The following is a 23,081-nucleotide window of genomic DNA, read 5'->3' as shown; positions in this document are numbered from 1 at the left end:
GCTCTCTCATACATAAATCAAGGCCGGCAACGCCGAGCAGCGAAGAGGGCCCTGAGAACTGGTAATGGCCATAACTTGATATGAGGAATTTCACCGTAAATTATGTCTCTCTGTCGAGACCTGAGTAATGGTGACAGACTGGCCTGTATGGCTGGGAGGCGTGTAGCGCGGAGCGAAGAGTGATCTGGAAATCGCGAGCCCTGATCAGACATATCAAATGCATTGTGAAGCCAAAGCAAGCCAGCTAATCTGTCATAGCTGCAGGGGTTGCAGGCTGTGCAGATGTGGCGAAGCTGATTGTGTCGCTTCGGTTTAGCTGCGCGTTGTCCTTCCGCCTGGTTAGCATGTGTTTATTGCTGGTGAAAGGCGCAAGCGGGGGCGGGCGAAGGGGGGAGAGGGGTGGGTGAAGACTGTAGTACGTCATCCTGTCCTCAGCATGACGGCCTGTCGTGAGATGGATGGGCACTGTGTGGCTCTTTGCCCCTACATCTGCAATCGGTGGAGTGAACAGCAAAGTCGTGCGGATTGCACTCACGGCCAGTACATAAATAAAAGACGGCGAAGGTGCATATTCAGACACCCGCAAGCACGCGTTTCAGGGGAGATTTAGAATAAACAGCGATTCATCAAGTGTAAACACTAGATTTACAATGTGTTGCATCAATTAGGCTGTGCATTTTTGTGAAAATGGCCTGTGAAATATGACACCGTTAGATGAAAGCAACGTAAATTTAGTTTTGTGCATTAACGTTTCAGCTTGTTGAGGCTGTTTTATTTGACGACAAATCACTCATTCTGTAATTTAAAAAATTATACAGGGGCAATCCAAAAGATAAGTCGTGCGACATAAAAATTAGATCACATAAATTTACTGCATAGTATTATCCCTCGTCTCATCTTCAAAAAACTCTCCCTGAAACTGCTGCGTGGCCGCTATGGAGTTTTCTCGGCCTGTTTTGGGCGTTACTCCCATTCGTCTCAGGGCGGGCCTCAGAGCACGGGCCCCTGTCCCTGTTGCGGAGCTCCCCATCCTGCCTTCACAACACTGCCTCGATCCTTAGAGACAGTTCTATCCAATGGGATTCCTCCGAGTTATAGACACTGACGTAGTGGTGTTCTTTTATAGCCGGAGATATAGGGAGGTGATTGGCTTCAAGCGAGAGGGGCGGGAGGTTACAGGAAGCTTTTTAAATAGAGTAACGGTCGTCTCGTTTCAGCAGTTGGATAGCTGGCTGCTCTTTTTAACCCTCGCCGCCGCCACCCACACTTGATTAATGGCATCCATGACAATTAAATCCATTAGGACGTTTTGCACTTGTAAATTTTCGCGCAATGTTTTAATCATCGGAGGGGCACTCAGCTGGCCAGCGTGGGACCTTGAAATTGTTATGGGGAAGGTACTCGATTTAATGAGGGCCAACATTTTTCACTAATATTGCCCACTGCCCACCCAGGCCGAGAGGCTAGGGGAAGAGGAAAGAGAAGGGGGAGAGAGAAGGAGAAAAAAAATAATAATAAAAGAAACGATATGGACTCGCGAGCGACACAGCCCCTGGAGCATCACACCTTGTTAGCGAAAAAATGATTTGGGCTCCTCTCTGTCACGAGGAGGAGAAGAAGAAGAAGAAGAAGAAGAAGAAGAAGAAGGGAGCGAGGAGGAGAAAAAAAAGGAAGAGAGGAAGAGCGGCGGATATGCTTCCTGCTTAAAGAAAAGTCTGCAAAGAGTTATCGCCTTTATTAAAGCGCTGACACCCAGCCTTATGTATTTCCAGCTTCGTCGCTCCGTGCACAGACAATTTTCTTTTCTTAAATAAACTGTCATGCTAGTGCTAATATATAGCCGTGGCGCTCGTGGCGGCAGAAATCCGGGGGCTGATATAAAACATGTATATGTTAGATTGGTAATTGTATCTTTAGTGTATTTGAGTAGAACAAATGTGTTTCTCTCATGGCTGTGTTAATGTGATAAAGGAAAAATTGGCCGTTCATCAGACCCCTCGTGCTACACGGGGGGACAGGGAGACAGAGAGAGAGAGGGAGAGAGAGAGAGAGAGAGAGAGAGAGAGGGAGGGAGAGAGAGGGAGGAGCAGCAGGCGTAGCCTAGGCCCCCATCTCCTCTACAGCATCAATACCAAACCAACAAGCGCCCTTTCCCCTCCTCCTCCTCCTCCTCCTCCTCCTCCCTCTCCTCCTCCTCCCTCTCCCCCTCTCTCTCAGACAGTTATATTTCACATGTCACAGGGATTGGCCCCAGTGTATTATAACACATGTGATAATGTAACAAATTACAAATAGGAAAACATTTTTGCTTCATTTAAATGATAAGAGTCAGTCTTTGCAGGGGCCTGAGCTTGAGCCATAAATAATACATCCGGCGTGTGCGTGTGTGTGTGTGTGTGTGTGTGTGTGTGTGTGTGCGTGCATGCGCGCGCGTGTGTGTGTGTATGTGTGTGTATCCTGGGCCGATAGACGAGGCCCCGTGCCGGCAGGTATCAAGCCCTCTGTTAAAATGAAGGGGGATTGCTTTGCCTGATACCCTCATCCTTAGTGGAATATTTCTAGGGCCTTTGACAGCTTCTCTAGGCCTGAAATGGAAAGTGTTTTATCATGGAATGGTTTGTCACTCACAGACAGCCACTGGCAGACCTGCCCCGGGGGGTGGGGTGGGGTGGGAGGGGGGCATGGGGGGATGGGGGGGGGGGGGGGGGGTCAGGTTGTAGTGTATGCCCTTTTTTATGAGCCGGGGTCAACACAAACGGGCTAGCATTGTTTTGTGCTAAAAGAGAGTACATTGTGTGTGTGTGTGTGTGTGTGTGTGTGTGTGTGCGCGTGTGCGTGCATGCGTGTGTGTATGTGTTTTTATCTGAGGCAACTAATCAAATATGTGTGTGTGTGTGTGTGTGTGTGTGTGCATGCGTGCGCGCTTGTGCGTGTGTGTGTTTTATCTGAGGCATCTAATCAAGTGTGTGTGTTTGGGTGTGTGTGTGTGTGTGTGTGTGTGTGTGTGCACGCACACGCCCGTGTGTGTGTCTGCAGGCTGTAATCAGGTCTGTGAAGTGTTTATGTGGGGGCTGGTTGTGGTTTGATTTCCACACCCTATTCCCCCTGTCTCCGAGGATCATTTTGCAGTATGCTTTTTCATGCGAGGAAATAACAATAAAAAGAAATGGACTACCAGGAGAAGTTATGTTTCTGCTACGTCGGTGAACTCCTGCGCGAGGTGGCTGGTAGTGAACTTCAGGGGGGAACACGGCCTCTGCCAAAGTGCTAAAAACCTGCCCACAGGACACAGAAGCAGTTTGTTTTAATCCTGCCCCGACGAGTGGCATTAGCTTTGAGTGCCGGTTCAACACTCACCCAACCCAGAGCTTTTTTCTTTCTTTCTCTCTTTTTGCCCCTGCCTTTTTGCCGCGCCTTTTTGCTTCTTCAGCCCCGCTAGATGGAGTTTCTCCCTCTTTAATGTCAGGTGATTGGGTTTCTGTCTTGGCTTCAGGTGGGTCCTTTGCCAGGTTAAAGTCGTGGGAAAGGGGAGTACGCCGACGCTGGCGTCGTAGGGTGCCAGCGTTGCCGCGGCCGTGCCGCCCGCCCGCCCGCCCCCGTTGTCGTGCCGCGCTGCGCTGCCCTCCTCCCATCGCGTGCGGTCCCGCGCCGCGACCCCCATTCAGCGGGCGCCGCGCTCCACTTATTGCCCTGAATGAGAGGAGACAAAAGTGGCAAAGAGGAGGCCGTGTCGTGACGAGCCGTGTCACAAAAGGGCGAACAAGAGCGGCTGTGTGTTCGCGCAGCTGATTCGATCAGCGCCCCGCTCGATAGCAAAAGGTCAAGCCCACTACGGCGGCGCAAGTATGAAAAGCCAACTTCTTCCAGTGAATGCATTTAAAGCCGCTCCCTATGGAAGGAGGCCTATAGGGGTGCATCTGGTTTTGCATCTATGACATGCTGGCCAAAGGCCTGGCATCTGACTAGATGTCATTACCTAAGACCTTACATACATCCCCCTACAGCACAGGGGCTTTGTTAATTTCATTATACAGGTCAACCATGTTTTTCTTTTTTTTTTTTTTTTTCCTTGCCCTCTTCCTTTTCTCCTTAATTTTTTTTTGAAAGCGGAGAGCTTTTAATATGTCAGCACTTCCTGATTAGTTTGCGGGGGCTAAACTCGCTCAGGTACACAGCTAGTTATTAGTCTGGTCTTATGACCCTCTTTTTTATGGGGGCCTCCATACCTGAGTCTCACGTTGCCGTCAGCTGATACCCTCATCACGGGCCGCTATCAGGGGCATCGGGGCCGCGTGTCACAGGACCGCCTCGTGCAGCGGGAGGATATGGGGACGTGTGAGGCCTACGGACTGTCAGGTGTGTGTGTGTGTGTGTGTGTGTGGGGTTTTTTTTATGTCAAGACATCACCAGTAGGGGTGTTTTTTTGGGGAGGGATGATGTTGTTGTTGTTGTGTTGTGTCCTTAGATGACCTGTGAAGTACTACTGTAGGATATCGTGCCATATGTTATGGTTATTTTGGGTTGTTCTTTAGTGAAATGATACACACATGTCAACATGTCACCAGTAGGGGTGTTTTTTTGGGGAGGGATGATGTTGTTCTGCTGAACAGTGTTGTGTCCTCAGATGACCTGTGAAGTACTAGGATATCGTGCTATATGTTACGGTTATTTTGGGTTGTTCTTGTCGAGAGTACACAGTACACAGTGTATATATCTCGGAAAGTATAGTTAACTTAAAGCAATTTATTTGCTGCTCCATGCTATTCATCTCTTCTTTAAGGCATTTGAATAACTCTCGAAAAGTGCCACCATTTTGGCCATATTCACAACTTTATTATTTTTTTTAAAGGAAGTCTCATTTCATCCTCCAAGCTATTTGACATTCAGATGCAGACAATGTCAGCATAGACATCCATTTCAAACGGCCTGGAAATGAATGATTTGAAGGCTCAAGAGACTATTGTGCTCTGAGTTTCCAGCTCTCTCTCTCTCTCTCTCTCTTCAGGCGAGAGGAGAGGCAGCCATTTGCAGTGACTTGAAGTGCTCTTGGAAAATCCCTTAGCCGCTCTCTCTCCCTCTGTGTCGTTCAGCAGACATTAACTGCACAGCCGTCTGTTGATTTTTGAGTGCATTACTCATGTGCTTCAATCTTGCTTCGGCCCAGCTGACAATACTGCAGTATGGCAAGACACACACACACACACACACACCCACACTCATATGTATATATATATGTATGCCCTGACTCGAAAAATAAATACTGTCATAAAGCGTTCGTAAAAGCAACAGTGACTGGAAATGGCAGTGAGGGAATAAAAAAAAACACCCCCCCCCAAAAAAAAAAAGGAGAAAGGCCAACAATGGGGAGCAGAGGAGCCAGTTCAAAGGGGTGGGAGTGGGCTAAATGGGATGAAGCACTTCAGAATTCATTTACATCATCCTGACACCGCCTCAGATCTCCTGCAGCAAGTCATTGACTGGTGCTGAGATTCGGAGCTGGTCTCCTCTCCTCGCCTCTCCGCTCCTCTCTTCAATCAGCCGTCATGAAAGTCTGCAGCCTAAGTATCCTCCAGGCAGCCAGGCAGCCAGTTGTCTACTGTTGCCTTCATCCTAAAGGATTTCTCTCTCTCTCTCCCTCTCTCTCTCTCTCTCTCTCTCTCTCTCTCTCTCTCTCTCTCTCTCTCCCTCTCTCTGTTTCCCTCTCTCTCTCTCCCTCTGTTTTTTTTTCAGCCGAGCTAGTCTTATTTCCATGCACCTTTTTCAACTTTTTTTTTTTTTTAAAGGCAGGCTGCGACAGAACGTACAAATGTGGGGATGATGGAGGAGTTTTTTTTTTTTTATCTTAGAGAAGTGGCAAACATTCGGCAGTTGAGGGAAAAGCTCGCTGAATTTTTATTTAGTGAAGCTTGTAGTGTGTGTGTGTGTGTGTGTGTATGTATGTGTGTGTGTGTGTGTGTGTGTGTGTGTGTCTGTGAGAGTATGTGTCTATATTTTCCCTCTGATGTGTGGGTTTTGAATTCAATATTCATCATTTGTTGCAGGCGTTTTGGTCAACAGGAAGCCGGTGTATAATTGAAATGTTGCCAGGGGCTGTTTGAGGGCAGGAAATGAACTGGAAGATTATCCCGCGGATAACTTACATTCGCTTGTTATTTTTAAAATGGCAGACAGTGCACTTGCACTGTGGGAGTTCAAGTGTGACAGTGGTAGTTCCCGTGCCCATGTCTCTCTCTCTCCCCCTCGCTCTCTCTCTCTCTCTCTCTCTCTCTCTCTCTCTCTCTCTCTCTCTCTCTCTCTCTCTCTCTCTTTCTGTGTGTATCTGTGTGTCTCTGTATGTGTGTGTGTGTGTGTGTGTGTGTGTGTGACTGACTGACTGACTAGTGTACCCTCTAACGACGTGTGCCGTGACACACACTGTTTGACAGGACAGTAGCTTGTTCTCTCCACCCGCAGGTGCACGGCACGAGCGTCAGCCTCTTCTTGAATGGCCTGGAGGAGGACGGCACAGCCTTTGACACACATTCTCTGCTCGCCCCAATCACGGACATCATAACTGACAGTGCCGTGTGGATTGGCCAGGGCTCAAATGGTAACTCCTCGTCATGTCAAAGCCTATTCCCTGTCAAATACTGTGCAGTGTGCAGTTTTTTTTCCTATTGTGTATGGTTTTTTTTTTTGTTGTTGTTATTCCTTTTGAGCGTCTGTTATGTCGACCAACCATACATGCTAGGTCAAATTGTAGATCCTATTCTTCAGTGGTTCCGTGTTGGTGGAATGAGTTGCCCAGTGCTCTCCGTTCCAGCAACAGCTTTGGATCTTTTAAGAGGGGTCTTAAGGCATATTTATTTAATATGCACTTAGTCCTTTGAGTTTGTGATGTGTTATGGTTTGTATAATAGTATTGTTTTGTTATAATTTGTCTATTGATAGAATTTGAAATTTATTTTGCTATTGTCCTTAAATTTAGCCATACCATGCTTTAGTTATTATTATTATATATAATTAACTGAGTGACTTATTTGATTGCTATTCTCATTTCACTGTTTTATTTCTCATTAGGTTAGTGCTTAAAATTATTGTTTTACTGATAATATTACTATTCTCCCTAGTTTGTAATTGTTCACTGTTAATTTAATTTGTATTGTTATTTATTTGTATGTCGCTTTGGACAAAGGCGTCTGCTAAATAACCATAGCCATAGCCATAACCATAACCATATCACGTTTTTAAACCACATTCATCCCTCACAGCAGGAATTGATTTCACTTATTCACGATCACATGGCTCTGTTGCGTGTATGTGAATCTGATAATAACGGGTCAAGTTTATGGTAATCGGAAGAGCTTTCATCACAGAAATATGCGAAAGCCAGACATTAATCTGCGGAGGCATTCATCTGGGTCATAGGTGACCATATGGGCTCCACTAATCTGCTCCTAAATGAAATGAGATGGGATTTACATAAGACTGAAAGACAGACAGACACACACTCACACACACGTTTAAATAAACTTCCTGTGGACGTCAGCACAGACCTGAGTGGACAGGAACACTGTGTTAATCTTATAGAATGTTTTATTGAAAATTCTAGAACAGTAGCAGTTTCCTTTCATCCTTGCCACCAGATTCCCAGAGCATCTAATTCCCCCAGTTGTTTCACCCTGATCAAACTGTTGGTTTGATTGGTTTTGTCTGGCGGAGGGTTATATGCGGTGTTTTGTCTGCTTCAGGTTCATCTGGTTTCAGCTGATGGTGGGTAATGTACGTTAGTGATTCTCTCTGTTCTGCTACCGTGCCCTGGTTTACAGTCCCGGAGAATGGCTTTGCTGTGCAAAATGGCTCCAAATGTCATTTCAAACATGGCTCATAAAACCAGCGCTGACGCTGGCTGCCTGGGCAAATGAAGATGTACTGAGCCCCGGCGAGTCTGTGCAACGTGAAGCCTGCAGTTGTCCTAATCACATTGTCACTCGGAGAGCACCCTGATCTAAAGCCTGGAGCTCCTGGCCTTTTATGTGTAACCAAAACAAGAACGGGAACAAAGAAGCCAAACAAAAGGCGGAGGAAAAAACTTCTTTCCCCCATCGGCTTTTCCTCCTGGTTTACCTTTTTGAAATGGGCTTTTCAAAAACGGGCAGTTCATTTCACAGAGTGAATCCTCTCTGCTCACCAGATCACAGCGAGAATGTAATCAAGCCTTGCGCGTATAATATAGCCTGACAGGAAGGCCCATCTCTGAATCTCTCAGTGGCTAGCATGCAGCTGGGTTTATAATGCCTCGCGCCAGGGCTTTCATTAAAGCCTGCAGCTGATTATAATTCTATGAGGGGAGTCTTATCTGGATGTGTTCATGGGCCATCACGTCTGGGGAAGGCACCATGCTGCATAGCCATTGAGCAGGATTATTGGTGACAGGGAACTGTAAATAAGTGTAACAGATACCCCCTTCTCTTGGTGTGCGTCTCTTTAGCCGACGTAAAAGACACAGATAAGGTAATCCAGTGCTTGCTATGGATTGTGCAAACTGTCCTCAATAGACGCCATTGACATTTCTTTTTTACCAGGGTCAAATCAATTCATTGGAAGGATGCAGGATTTCAGATTTTATCCTGTCACGCTCACCAACAGGTCAGTGGAATGGCCTCGCGGCCACTCACAATAACCCAGCCAGCCACACACACACACACACACAAACACACACAAACACACACACACACACACCGCAACACTAAACACTAAACACAGACATAACATCGTTATCGTCCAGACACAACACAAACACGAGATGCTTCACGGAGCCGTAGCACCCAACGGTATGGCCAGTATTTTCTCATTAAAATCAATGGTCAGGTGGCCGGAGCACCCTATTGTTTGCTTTTTATTGGATGCCGTGTATTGAGTGCCGTCTCTGTCGGTAGTTAAACCAAAAACCCCATGGCAGACAACAGCACACTGACACCCACGTAGATTGAGTTTCTGTAGTTAAACTCCTACACCATGGAGCTTCCAATACTTCCTTTTCTATAAATGTATTTGTTGGGTTGTTTTACATGAAAACAAGCACATATTTATCAATTTACCAGAAGCCAATTAATTAAAAAATATATATGTATCTTAGACAATGAATCTTGGTCATCATCAAACGCACGTGTGTGTGTGTGTGTGTGTGTGTGTGTGTGTGTGTGTGTGTGTTGTGGGTGTGGGGGGTGTATGTACATGTGTTCAGATGTAGATGTGTCTTGGTGCTTGCATGTGTGTATCGATGGTGTGTTTTGGTGTGTGGGTGTACTGTATTGATAACCTCTGTATGTTTTGGGATGATTGTGTGTGTGTGTGTGTGTGTGTGTGTGTGTGTGTGTGCTGTATTGATGACCTCGGTGTGTTTTGGGGTGTGTGTGTGTATGTGTGTGTGCTGTACTGATGACCTTGGTATATTCCTCCAGAGAGATCACGGAGGTGTTCACGGGTCAGCTCCCACACCTCCACGCGCAGGCCGAGTGTCGCTGTCCGCCCAGCCACCCCAGAGTGCACCCCCTAGTGGAGAGGTACTGCATCCCCAACGGCGAGGAGGACACCACCACCAACAGGGTGCTGCGCCTCAACCTGGACGCCCACCCGCTCAGCTACATCAACGACAACGACATCGGCACCGCCTGGATCTCGCACGTCTTCGCCAGCACCGAGCTGATGGACCAAGGTGTCACGCTGACCTTCGACCTGGAGAACGGACAGTATCAGGTAGAATAGAATAGAATATAGAATATATACTTTTTTGATCCCGTGAGGGAAATTCAGTTCTCTGCATTTAACCCAATTTAACCGAATTAGTGAACACACAGCACACAGTGAACACACAGTGAGGTGAATCACACAACCCAGAGCAGTGAGCTGCCTGCCCAACCAGCGGCGCTCGGGGAGCAGTGAGGGGTTAGGTGCCTTGCTCAAGGGCACTTCAGCCGTGGTGGACTGGTCGGGGATCGAACCGGCAACCCTCCGGTTACAAGCCCGATGCGCTAACCAGTACACCACGGCACTCCAAAGTAGCACCTAAGTCAAAGATCCTTCATTACTATCCGCTTTAACCCTCTAAGTAGTAAGATTAGCCAGGTAAGATTTCAGAGGACAGCCAGGTAAGATTCCAGAACACAGCCAGGTAAGATTCCAGAACAGAGCCAGGTAAGATTTCAGAAAAAAAACCCTTAAATCTGTTAAAAAGCAGTAAAGACACTTTCTGTCACTTGCCCACACATACAGTACACCAGTGCCAAAGTGTGCCACCCAGTTATCAGTCATAGGTCAAAGGTTAAGGTCATGTGTTCTATATTTATACTAGTTAGCAGCTGCTTTAATTACATTGCATGTAAATGCAATGTACTGTTATCCCTGTTCTTTTTATTATCGGGATAATTATTCTTCCTCCGACCAAAATCAACGATTTATAACGCTAAAACCACTTAACCGTTTGACGTCATTCAAGCACTCCTACAAAGATCTTGTAACGGAGATTTGACGATTGTATTTTTGACATTTGTGAACTTCATACTTTTTGAGATATTTACGATAAAAGAGTTTGAAATTCCCATAGAGTTTACATTGAGATCCTTTGGCGGCAAAGACTAATTGTTACGTCAGTGCTCAGCTGTCAGTAATCAAGGATCTTTGATCCAAACTAAAGCCATGCCACCGCTGCAACCTGAATGTTTTGTCTACTCATTAAACTGTAGCTGCGTGCTGAGTACTAACAGCTATGAAAACATTCTACCATGCCATAGCTGCTGTTAACCAGGACGTTATCGTCTTGTGTCCTGTTAGGCTACTCCTAACTTGATTTGTTTATAGCCTATCGTTACAGTAACCGGTTTGCTCTCGGTAACGTTATCAACAGCTAAAGACAATCTAACCTAACGTCAACGTAAATCACACTGTAGCCTATTTAGCTAACGACAACCAAACTTGCTCCAGGCTGGGTTTTTCGGTATCATTCACAAATTAAAAACCTTTGTTAACAGCTTGTACATTCCTATTAGGACAATCACACACCTGGAGACACTTCGAAGAACATACTAGCTCATCCTGTACAAATATCCTACTGTAAGCTAAGCTAACGTTACATTTGCTATAGATATCATACCTGTTGCTGCATCATAGTTGATTGGCGTTGTTTGAAATTGTATTCCGTATTCCAATGGTGTCTAAGTCTATGGCCTACTTTTAACCTGCATTAGTGTAGATATGAAGGCTATATAAGCTATCCTACCAGTCGTTTCACTGTAGGCTACTAAAGTGGCAGCTCTTGCAACTCGTTTGAAGTTGCCAACTTCATTTCAGTCTTACATTCTAATAAATGAAGAGTTATTTTCCATAATAGCCTATATCCACAATTTTGATGCATTTTCATAAATCACTTTTTAAATGTGACTTTCCAAGTAATTTCAGTGGAAATGTAATTGGGTTATTTTTATCTGTGTAGCCTAGTTGTCTTTTTAACTATAGACCTAATAGGAATGTTTTACACAGTCAGCAACCTTTTTGCATTTACATGCAATGGTAATTCCTTCCATGGAATTACATTTTCTAGTTGCTATTGTAGGCCAACCGATAAAGCAAACTTCCAACAACTCTAAAGTCATTGGTTCAATACTCACACATACACACTTTCACGCTGGTGAAACACAGCCCTGTACAGTAGAAGTTGCTTTGGGAAAACGAGCATGCTGAAGGAACATACAGTACAGTACTGTAATGTGTACAGCGGGGCCCGGATCTGGCTTGGCTGAGACAATCTATCCTCCTGACGTCCTGCATGTTTTTGTTGATTAAATCTGTGTTATTGCTCCGTGACTGCCTCAGCGCTGGCTCTCCCATAGCGTATGGTTCTGTCTTTGATTCCGAGCCAGTGTAGGATTTCTCCCGTGTGCCGCTGTGCGAGCGAGCGAGAGTGCGAGCGAGCGGCGAGAAAAGAACCACTTAACGTTCCGCTCATCCCACAGCACATATAGCACCACTGATGTAATACAACGGCAACAAGCGCAAATTCAGATCAAACACGTCACATTGAGTGAGGAGGAACAAAAGCTGGGCGCATTGACATGCTGATTGTCTTCTCTCCATGACTGGGCTTCCGTGGCAGCCGAGAGAGGGAGAGAGAGAGAGAGAGAGAGAGAGAGAGAGAGAGAGAGAGAGAGAAAGACGAGCGAGCTGAGCTTTTCTTCTCTGCCCCCCGCTGTGACCAGGCTTCTGTTTCAGACTCCGCGCCGCGCCATACGGCTCCTCGCTAGCTGTCAGGATTTGCTTGAGCAGCGTACCCGTAGAAGAGCTACAGTACTGTACTGCGCTGAGCTCACAGGCCTGGCCTGAGTCATCCCTGTGTGTGTGTTTGTGTGTGTGTGTGTGTGTGTGTGTGCTTGTGTGTGTGTGTGTCCTCAAGGCAAGGCAAAGAGAGAGAGAGAGAGAGAGAGAGATATGCAGTATTCAGCGTTTCGTCTGTTTGTTGATTCTGAGGGTATTTGTGGACCAAAATGGCGGCAGCTTTCATAAACTAATCCCCTCCATTTTTTTCTGATGCGTACATTTATCTAGTTTAGTGTATTGATGTTATACTTTTGTTTAATGCGTGTTGAAAGTTTGTAATTTTACTAATCATGCTTATATGTCAGTTTCATTCCCTTGAGGTAGGCATTAGCCCTCAGAAGACAATAGCATTAAATAAAATAAATGGTTTACCTTTACCACTGGAGTCATGTCAGAAATGTGTCAGAACGGATTTATTAAGAAATTGTAGGTACACTCCATAGTGTTGTTGCAGCCAGCTTTAATCTCGGTCTAACAGCAGACATCTGAACCACATCCTTCCGAAACACAATGCAGATTATCATAGCATGGGCAACATTTTGTGTTTTCCTTGTTTTCTCTCTCTTTTTTTCCCCCTTTCTTGTGGATTTGTAGTCTTCTTTGGGAGACATTGAGCCTTAAGAGCCGTGAGGCGTCTTTTCCGGAGCTCTTGGCCTGCCTGGCGTTGGAGCGCTTGTCAGCCTCTCGCCGTGGCGGCTGCCAGAGACCGGACACTGGCTCCTACTTGCGCAGCTTAAGCACAGCTAAGCAGACACAAAGTTTTAGTGTTCGCAACTTCTGAAGCCCCTCTCTCTCTCTCTCGCAGTCTCTCCCTCTCTCTCTCACAGTCTCTCCCTCTCTCTCTCCCTCCCTCCCTCCGTCTCTCCCTCTCTCTTTCTCTCTCACCCTCCCTCCGTCTCTCCGTCTCTCTCTCTCTCTCTCTCTCTCTCTCTCTCTCTCTCTCTCTCTGGTGTGGCTTAGCCGGAGCAGAAGAGAGAGGAGCAGCTGAAAAGAGACAGCGATGGATTTCAGGCGGGCAGTGCTTAGACACTGGCTTCTCTCTCAACACACTTCAATTGGGCAGATAAAACAGCAACACAGCACGCCCGGGCGTCTGTGAAGTGTCCACTTAGCCGAAGCGCTGACCAGTTTTTAACAAACTCCCCCCCCCTTCAGAATGAGATGCGGAAAAGCGTGGCGAGATGAGGAAAGGAGAGGAGGAGGCGAGGGGAGGAGAGGAGAGGAGAGGGGGATGGAGAGAGGAGAGCATAAAGAGGTGGCAAGCTTCAAGCTGTTCCTCACAGCAGAAAATGCGCTTGAGAAGCCAGCGGTGGCGTTGACTGTTACTGTGCAGATAATAGATAATCCATTGCTGTTTAGTATTTCATGCATATCTCTCCACGCCCGCCACCCCCCCCACCCCCCCTTTTCTCTGACGATTTCCACGCTTTTCCTCTTTCTTTCTCTCTTCCCATTTTTTTTTTTTTTTTTTTTTTAACTCGTGCAGGTTTTCTACGTGATTCTGCAGTTCCTGAGCCCACAGCCCGAAGCGGTGCGGATTCAAAGGCGGGCTGGCGCCAGCGGCGGGCGCTGGAGAGACTGGCAGTACCTGGCCAAGAACTGCAGCGTCTTCGGACTGGCGGATAACGGCCCGCTGGAGCGCCCAGATTCTGTCAACTGCCTCCAGTTTCCCAGGTTTGTCCCCTCGCCACAGACGCTCCCCTCTTCCCCACACTCTTCCTCTTCCTCGCTACCTCTTCCTCTTCCACTCCTCCTCTGCCACTTCCTCCTTGTCCTCCTTCTTGAGGCAGATAACGGCCCTGCTTCAACACACACCTCCTGCCAGCTAAGCTGTATCAAAGTGGGTTTGAGAGCAGTTTCATGTTTGATTCAGAGAGCGCGAGAGAGAAAGAGAGAGAGAGAGAGAGAGTGTGAGAGGAAGAAAAGAGGAAAAAAGCAAAAGGGAGGGCAGTGTGTAGATTTGCAGGCTTCCTGGGAGGCCCAGTGGCTTTGGAATGGGAGCGAAGGGAAGGGTGGAGGGGGGTTGGGTGGGGGTGGAAAGGTTCCTCTTGGTCTGGCCGCCATCCAGATGGTGTGCTCAGATCCCCCTTTTGTTGGACCTCCAGAGAACGGCTCAAGAGCCACCTGACCGACCCCCTACCAGCACCCCCCCCCCCCCACACACACCTCTGGGGAAATGCAAACTGATCAAGCAGAGTCTCCGCTTCCAAGCCGACGTATCGCCTTTCAAACAGGAAGTCGGATTCCTAGTCAGGGCTTCAGATTTTACACACTACTACGCACTCTAACCACAAAAGCATGTGTGCGTCCTCCTCCGCCGCCAAATCACAACAGCTCCACCACCGCTGCTGCTGCTCTTGTTTTGGCTCTCTGAAGTGATCAGGCATCACGGCGAGAGAAGGCCGTGTTTGTGTACAGGGGTGATACATCTCCGGTCTTGCAAGTCGTGCAAGAGCGGTGTTCTGCGCCCCCACACACACACACACACACACACGCGTACTCGTGCCTGTCTGGCCTCAGGGGGCTCCCCAGACCTACCAGATGTTTAGCACCAGGCCTCTGAATATTTCAGCAGTGGCAACAGTGGTTTACCACGGCGGGGGCCACGGAGGCCTCGCTAAGCATGATATGACAGTCACGTCATACTGTAGAAGTAGAGAGAGAGACAGACAGAGAGAAAACAGGGGAGAGAGAGAGAGAAAAAGAAAAAAAGTTAGACCATTGAAAAAAGACAGAGATGAGAGAGAGAGGGAGAGAGAGAGAGTAGGGTCATAGTATGTGTGTGTGTGTGTGTGTGAGAGAGAGAGAGAGAGAGATGAGGATCATAACAAAAGAAAGAAGTAGAGGGAAAGAGAGTGAATAATGGAGAGAGAGACAAGAAGAGAGAGAAGCAGGTGAAAGGGAGAAAAGTAAAAAAAAAAAGAAAAACAGAAATAAACAAGTTGTGTATCTGATCAGAAGGGAAATGGAGAGAGTGAGACAGGTGCACAGAGAAGGGAAGAAGGGAGGGATGAGAGACACATCAGCATAGGAGAGGGAGAGACATAGGGTGGGAATGATAGAGTGATAGAGAAAGAGAAGGAGACAGATGGAGGAAGAAGAAGGAAAAAATGCAGTTGTGTTGGAAAGAGAAAGTGAAGAGAGACAGACAGACGAAGATAGAAAAAAAGAAGTGAATGAGGGAGGAGAAAAGTGAAGAGAGGCAGAGAAAGACAGAAAAAAGTAAGCAAAGTAAAAATGAGAGAAAGAGGGAGAGAGAAAAGAGAGAAAGAGAGAGGGAAAGAAAGAGAGTAAGAGGGATAGACAGAGAGAGAGAGGGAGAGAAAGAGAGAAAGAGGAAGGGAAAGAAAGAGAGAGAGACAGGGAGAGAAAGAGAGAGAAAGAGGAAGGGAAAGAAAGAGGGAGAGAGAAGGAGAGAAAGAGAGAGGGAGTGAGTGAATGATGAGTTTGAGTATGGGAGTGCAGCCCCTGGCCTGGATAAGTCTGGCAGCATTAGGAGATGGAGGCAGAGAGGCGCTGTGCCTTTTGGGGGGAGAGTGTGAATAATGCAGAGACAACAGCACCTGTCTTCCCCCTCCTCTCCACTCCTGTGATTGGGAGACACACGCCTGCTCACCTACCTGGACCAGGCCCTGGAACGCACGCTAGCATGAGCTGCTTTAAACAGGCACACACACACACACACACACACACACACACACACACACACATATATATAAACACACACACATATGCACACACTCACCCGCATGAGCAGCTCTAAACAGGCACACACACACACACACACACACACACACACACACACACACACACACACACACACACATATATATATAAACACACACACATATGCACACACTCACCCGCATGAGCAACTCTAAACATGCACACACACACAAACACGCACACACACACACACACACACACACACCCTCACACACACACACACACACACACACACACACACACACACACACACACACACACACACACACACACACCCCTGTATGAGCTGGGCCACTGAACACCTCATGTAATCATGTACACATGAACTAACCCATAATCTCCAGCCACATGCATACACACACTAGCAGACAAAACATGCATACACATACACACACTAGCCTATTGAACATGAGTATACACACAACAAGCTATCCGACTAAGACATGCATACAGTCATGAACTGGTGTCCTAAAAGCATACATGTGAACAACACACCACGTGCACTAAAAACACACATACTGGACAGTGGACACACACAAGCTAGCCGACTAAAACTATACATTTACTTGAGAGGTAGCACATCCTCATGAAACATGCATACAGCCATGAGCTTGCCCACTAAAAACACACATACACACTTGATCTAGCAATTAAGTCTACTATGAGCCCATTCTTCCAGGCATATCTGCAGGAAAGTTATACATGTGACCTAAACAAGCACACAGAAATGAACGTGACCATAAACACTAAACAAACATGAACCCAAGATGTGCTACAGGTAGTTAGTTCTCCTGACCTACTGTAAGTCTCTTCAGCGCATTGTTGCTCTTTCTCTACTGCAAACACAACAAACATGAATGAATGAATGAATGAATGAATGAATGATTGAATGAATGACTACCTTTATTGTCTTTGCATTTCAGTACAATGAAATTATACAACCACTCTAATAAGGTGCATCATCAACGCTTATGATATATATACACACATACAGTATACACGTACACATGCACACAATGTACTGTATGTACTGTATGTACCTCTTTTTCCTCCAAACATGCACAGAAAATCTAAATCTAAACGTGCTCCGATGTTCCACTCTCTCCTCCTCTCAGCGTGGTGCCGTTCTCTCGGGGGAACATCACCTTCAGCGTTCTGACCCCGGAGCCTAACCTGCGGCCCGGCTACAACGACTTCTACAACAGCCCGGCGCTGCAGGACTTCGTGCTGGCCTCGGCGGTGCGCATCCAGCTGCTGGGCCAGTACCACACGCAGGAGCTCGGCGTGCCCTACCGACACCGCTACTACGGCGTGGACGAGATCACCATCAGCGGCAGGTAATGTGCAGTAGGCTCGTGCTCGTCACAGGAAGTGACAGGGATAGTGTGGGACAAACGGGGGTATAGCGCCAACGACTGCAGGCCTGGTGGTTGTGTTAGTTCCAATAGTGTATCAGTTCGGCAGGTACTGTAGGCTCGTGCTCGTCACAGGAAGTGACAGGGATAGTGTGGGGCAAACGGAGTATCGCGCCAACGACTGCAGGCCTGGTGGTTGTGTTAGTTCCAATAGTGTATCAGTTCGGCAGGTAATGTGCAGTAGGCTCGTGCTCGTCACAGGAAGTGACAGGGATAGTATGGGGCAAACGGAGTATCGCGCCAACGACTGCAGGCCTGGTGGTTGTGTTAGTTCCAATAGTGTATCAGTTCGGCAGGTACTGTAGGCATGTGCTCGTCACAGGAAATGACAGGGATAGTGTGGGGCAAACGGGGGTATAGCGCCAACGACTGCAGGCCTAGTGGGTGTGTTAGTTCCAATAGTGTATCAGTCCTTTAGTCAAAAGAGAACAAAAGAGAAAACAGCCATTTTTAACCCAACCATTGATAAGACGTGCAAAGTGCTATCACAGTGCTAAACATTTTCGGTCCAATTCAGTGCAAAAGATGCGAAAACGTTCTGCACTTTGGTAGCACTTTGCACGTCTTATCACTGGTTGGATTACAATTTGCATCGGCACCATCGGTGTGTGAGTTCTCTTTTGACTGAAGGCACAGGAAATGGTACAGGAATGGGAGCTGGCTTCACTCTAGCCTGGGTGAACCCAGACGAACCTGTTACCCGTGACCCAGGTCTTTAGTCTCTAATGCTTCTTGTGCTCGGTCTAGGGCTGTATAGTCAGCACAAGTGCGATGGACCGTTCTTGTTACCAAGTAAAAGTCTATTTTAAGCCCCAGTTGTGGCTCGGCTGGCTGGAGCACCTGCGCTGCGCGCCGGAGACCCGGGTTCGATTCCCGCCCCGTGGGCCTTTATGGATCCCGACTCTCTTTCCCACTTACTTTCTTTCACTTCTTCGTCCTATCATACAGTAATAAAGGCATAAAAAGCCCTAAAAATATGCTTGAAAAAAAAAAATACTCTGGGCTGGATATACATTGGGTTAGGTACAAGAGTGGATTAGATCTAAACCAGGTCCAGATTTGGATCTAAATTGGGTCTAGTACAGATCTGCATTTATTCCAAATTGGATCCAAATTGGATTTAGTGTGCAGATGTCAGTATGTTCTGATATTGGGCATATACCGTAAAGGACAGACTTATATTAGGTGCTGTATTGCAAATGCAAATACAGCTCATCACTCCTTATAAGGTCGGTGGCGCAAACTCACAAATTCAAATATTCAAATATTTCACACGTGTTTCCCTGGACTAATTGTAGACGCTGTGCTCATAGGAGATGTGTAGCTCTGTGAGAGTCCTCACTGTGAAAGCCATTCAAAGCCATCAGAATGGGCCCTGATGTTAGCCATGTTAGCCTCATATGTGAAACAATCATCCATGGGTGGAAAATCATAGACACAGCATGACAGGCCAATTTACTGCAGACGTGTGTGTGTGTGTGTGTGTGTGTGTGTGTGTGTGTGTGTGTGTGTGTGTGTGTGTGTGTGTGTGTGTATGTGTGTGTGTGTGTGTGTATGTGTATGTGTATGTGTGTGTGTGTGTGTGTGTGTGTGTGTGTGTGTGTGTGTGTGTGCGTGCGTGCGTGCGTGCGTGCGTGCGTGCGTGCGTGTGTGTGTGTGTGTGTGCGTGTGTGTGTGTGTGTGGAGGCATGTGAGGTCTTCTGGGTCATTTGGGTGGTGTGTAAACTTCATCTGTGCCACCCAGGCGTCTACATGGTGATTAGCACAGCTCTGAAGTATCACACATTAAACTCAGAATGGTCCCTTGATTACATCTCTGTGTGTAGGTGTGTGTGTGTGTTCCTGTCTGTGTAATGGTGTGCATTTGTGTATGTGTGTCCCTGTGTGTGTGTACAGTAAGTGTGTACTTGTGTAGGTGTGTGTGTGTCTGTGTCTGTGTGTGTGTGTGGTGTGTGTGTATGCCTATGTGACTGTGTTCTGGGAAACATTTGAAACGCACTGCAGCATATTGTAGTCTGTCAAGGAATCCCAGTTCTCCTGTTAATGCGTTCTCCTTTTTAAGGCTTCAGGGGCCTAATTTGTTTCTTACACCCCACCCTCTCCACCCCCACCCCCCACACCCCACCCCCTACGTCTTTCCTTCCTGGCAGGGAAGGAGGATTTTTTTTTTTTTGTCATTCCACAACCAGAAACATCTTGTTGTACCAGAGTATACATGCCTTCATTAAACAGGCACTATTCTTATGACTATGGTAATTGTGTCATTATGCGTCTGACAGTAATGTCGCTCTCTCTTTTCTTCCCTGCGTCCGCCAGTAAGCTGCTTTAATTAAGAGCTAGTTAAAGTGTTGCAGGGAAATGGAGATTTAGAGAGAGAGTGTGAAATCTCATCATCCTCTGACATTTTTCCGTGGTGAAACCCCCCCCCCATCCCCCCCCCCACACACACACTCCTTCCCTCTCTCTTCCTCTCTCCCTCCCTCCCTCCCTCCCTTTTTTCCTTCTTCTGCCTTTTCCTCTCTCTTTTCTCCCACTCTATCTCTCTCTCTTCTCCCTCCCTTTTCTCCGTGTCTGATGGCGAGACAAAGGAGGAGGGTAAACACACTGGTGAGCGCTGCGCTCCCTCAGGCAGACTGGCAGTTCAAACCCGCGTGCGGATCTGGGAAGTTGATGTCTGCTGCGTTCGCCACTAAAATGAGTGTAAATTCTGCCTTTGAGATATTCTGACGGGGGTGTCAGGGTGTGTTCGCCGGCATTACTGTCAGCTTTATGCTCACGCGGTTATAACCCCGAGCAAGTACGACAGCCCTCTCTCTCTCTCTCTCTCTCTTTCCCCCTCCCTCCATCCCTCCCTCCCTCCTTCTCTCTGTTTGTTTGCGGGGCTTGTTTATTTTCGTGATTGGGGGAGCCGGGGCTACCTGGAAGTGATGCTTTTAACCGTGAGTGGTGCTCACATGAGATTACCTTCATAATCCAACAGAGGAGATGAAGAGAGGAGGAGGAGGAGAGGAGGAGGAGGAGACAGAGGAGCAGGGTTGGATGAATAATTAACAGAGTGACCTGCGACGGCGTGGCCTGCCTCTGATGGAGACCTGTCATCTTCACTGTTGAACATTACAACACGCCGCTGATATTTCCAGTGGCATTTATAAATGTTGAATGCGAAAAGTCCTATTACCCATGCACGGAGAGAGAGAGAGAGAGAATATTTATTTGTCTATTTTTTTTTCTCCTCTCCCACCCCCCTTATAATTACTATTATTGTCACCTGTTTTACGTGTTGTTTATTGTTGTTATTATTATTATTAAGTTTTGTTTATTATTATTATTATTATTATTATTATTATTATTATTATTATTGCTATTATTATCATTATTATCATTACTTGTAATGCTTTGGCAATATTGTAACCTGAACAGTCATGCCAATAAAGCACAATGAATTTGAATTTGAATTTGAATAAGAGAGGGAGAGAATAAGAGAGGGAGAGAGAGAGATGGAGAGAGAGAATAAGAGAGAGAGATGAATAAACCTGGAGAGAAAGCATCGGAGAGAGACGCACATGGGGGAGGAGAGATGGAAAGACTGTGTCTACGTGTGTGTGTGTGTGTGTGTGTGTGTGTGTGTTTGTGTGTGAGAGAGAGAGAGAGAGATAGATAGAGAGTCAGACAGACAGAGACAGAGAGAAAGAGAGACAGAAAGCACTCCCCTCTCTGGTGTCCCCTGAGGATGGGGCAGAAAGAGTTGTCCACTCAGGGCTATTGTTGACTATTATTGACGACTGGAAGGCCACTGCAGCAGGCACTTCCTCCTTCATGGGAGAGGAGGATGACAACAATAGACGAGGAGATGAGGGAGAGAGAGAAAGAGAGGAAGAGAGACAGAGAGAGAAAGAGACAGAGAGAGAGAGAGAGAGAGAGAGAGAGAGAGAGGAAGGGGTGGCAGTTATTTGAAGCAGCCATACCTGGTCTCCTATGTGTAGCAGGGCCCTTATGAGGTCAGTGAGGCCTCCGTGACCAATCCCGTCTCTTGACAGACAGAAAGAATGAATTAACCACTGTATACTGTATGTGGTGCGTGTAAGCACAACGGTGAGACAGAGAATGCATAACTTTGGGCTTCCATAATGTGCTCCATTATTGCAGAATAGTGTCCATCAGTTCCATCCTTAGCTCGTATGGTATGAGAGAGGGAGTGAAAGACAAAGATAGATAAAGAGAGAGAGAGGGAGGGAAAGACAAAAAGAGATAAAGAGAGAGAGAGAGAGAGAGAGAGAGAGAGAGAGAGAGAGAGAGAGAGAGAGAGGGAGAGAGAGAGTGAGAGTGACGTCTTGACCATCATGCATCCTCTGAGAAGCTTGAGGAGAGGCTGGCACAGTTCCTCACAGGTGCTCACAAGAGCTCATTACGTCCTGAAGGTGTCTAGTACGTTATGATGAGGTCATCTTTGCTAACTTCCTCTCATTACCCCTTCTGCCCCCCCCCCCACCCCCGCCCCCCCCAGGTGTGATTGCCACGGCCACGCAGACAGCTGTGACACCAGGAGGAGTCCTTACCGCTGCGCCTGCACCCCAGAGAGCCACACACTAGGAGATAATGTAAGTCACACACACACACACACACACACACACACACACACACACACACACACACACACACACAGAAAGACGCACGTCACCCCCCAAGGGGAGTCTCCCCCTATTAATTAAGCTCTCCCCTTTAATGACGTGGAAGAGTCCCCTTTTAATGAAGAGCACGCTTAAAAATAGGCCTTAATGGAATTTCAGGGGGGTGAGGGGTTGAGTGTGTGTGAGGGTGTGTGTGTGTGTGTGTGGAGGGGAAGGGAGGGAGGGGGGGTCAACCGCATGCATCTCAGATTTCCTGAAGGATGACAGTGGAAAGGTTGGATAAAAGGAGAGAGAAACTGGAGAGAGAAAGGAGGGGGAGGGAAAGAGAGAGGGAGAAAGAGAGATAAAGAGAGGGAGAGAAAGAGAGAGAGAGAGGAAGGGAGAGGGAAAGAGAAAAAGAGAGCGAAAGATCGAGGGAGGGATAGATATAGAGAGAGGGAGAAAGGGAGACAAACAGTGAGAAAGGCCAGAGGAAAAGAGGGAAATAGACAGGGAGAGAGAGATAAAGAGAGAGGGAGAGAAAGAGAAAGAGAGAGGGAACTAGAGAGGGGAGAGAAAGAGAGAGAGAGAGAGAATGCCAGGGGAGAGAGAGAGGGAAATAGACAGGCAGAGGGAAAGAGAGGGGGAGAGAGATGAAGAGAGAGAGGGAGAGAAGGAGAAAGAGGGAAATAGAGAGAGGGAGAGAGAAGGCCAGGGGAGAGAGAGAGAGAGAGAAAGAGAGGGACAGAGAGGGGGAAGGAGAGGAGAGGAGAGGAGAGGAGAGAGGCTAGGAAGTGGTTTTGTGGGCAGGAGGGCTCTAATCTTCTTGGCCCATCAGCCCTCAGGTGTAGTCCTGATTAGTCCAGCCGAGGTAATTATATCGCTGAGGAGGGTGCTGGGACAACAGAGCTGCTGAGCTGCCACTATGGCAGAGGCTCAGCGCGCAGTGTGTGTGTGTGTGTGTGTGTGTGTGTGTGTGTGT

The 23,081-nt window shown here is 47.3% G+C and overlaps 1 protein-coding gene across 1 annotated transcript in view; it reads left to right on the top strand.

Moving 5' to 3' along the window:
* ush2a (Usher syndrome 2A (autosomal recessive, mild)) overlaps positions 1–23,081 on the top strand; it is a 303,780-nt gene that overhangs the window by 13,656 nt on the left and 267,043 nt on the right. The window contains exons 3-8 of the mRNA XM_062522184.1: positions 6,454–6,589; positions 8,565–8,628; positions 9,444–9,738; positions 13,838–14,025; positions 17,193–17,414; positions 21,997–22,090. Coding sequence (XP_062378168.1) covers positions 6,454–6,589; positions 8,565–8,628; positions 9,444–9,738; positions 13,838–14,025; positions 17,193–17,414; positions 21,997–22,090 — 999 coding nt within the window. The remainder of the gene's footprint in view (positions 1–6,453; positions 6,590–8,564; positions 8,629–9,443; positions 9,739–13,837; positions 14,026–17,192; positions 17,415–21,996; positions 22,091–23,081) is intronic.

This window comes from Sardina pilchardus, chromosome 20 (genome assembly GCF_963854185.1).
Source record: "Sardina pilchardus chromosome 20, fSarPil1.1, whole genome shotgun sequence".
NCBI classification, from domain to species: domain Eukaryota; kingdom Metazoa; phylum Chordata; class Actinopteri; order Clupeiformes; family Clupeidae; genus Sardina; species Sardina pilchardus.
The sequence above is the reverse complement of the archived record's forward strand: the minus strand, read 5'-3'. Positions and strand labels throughout refer to the sequence as shown.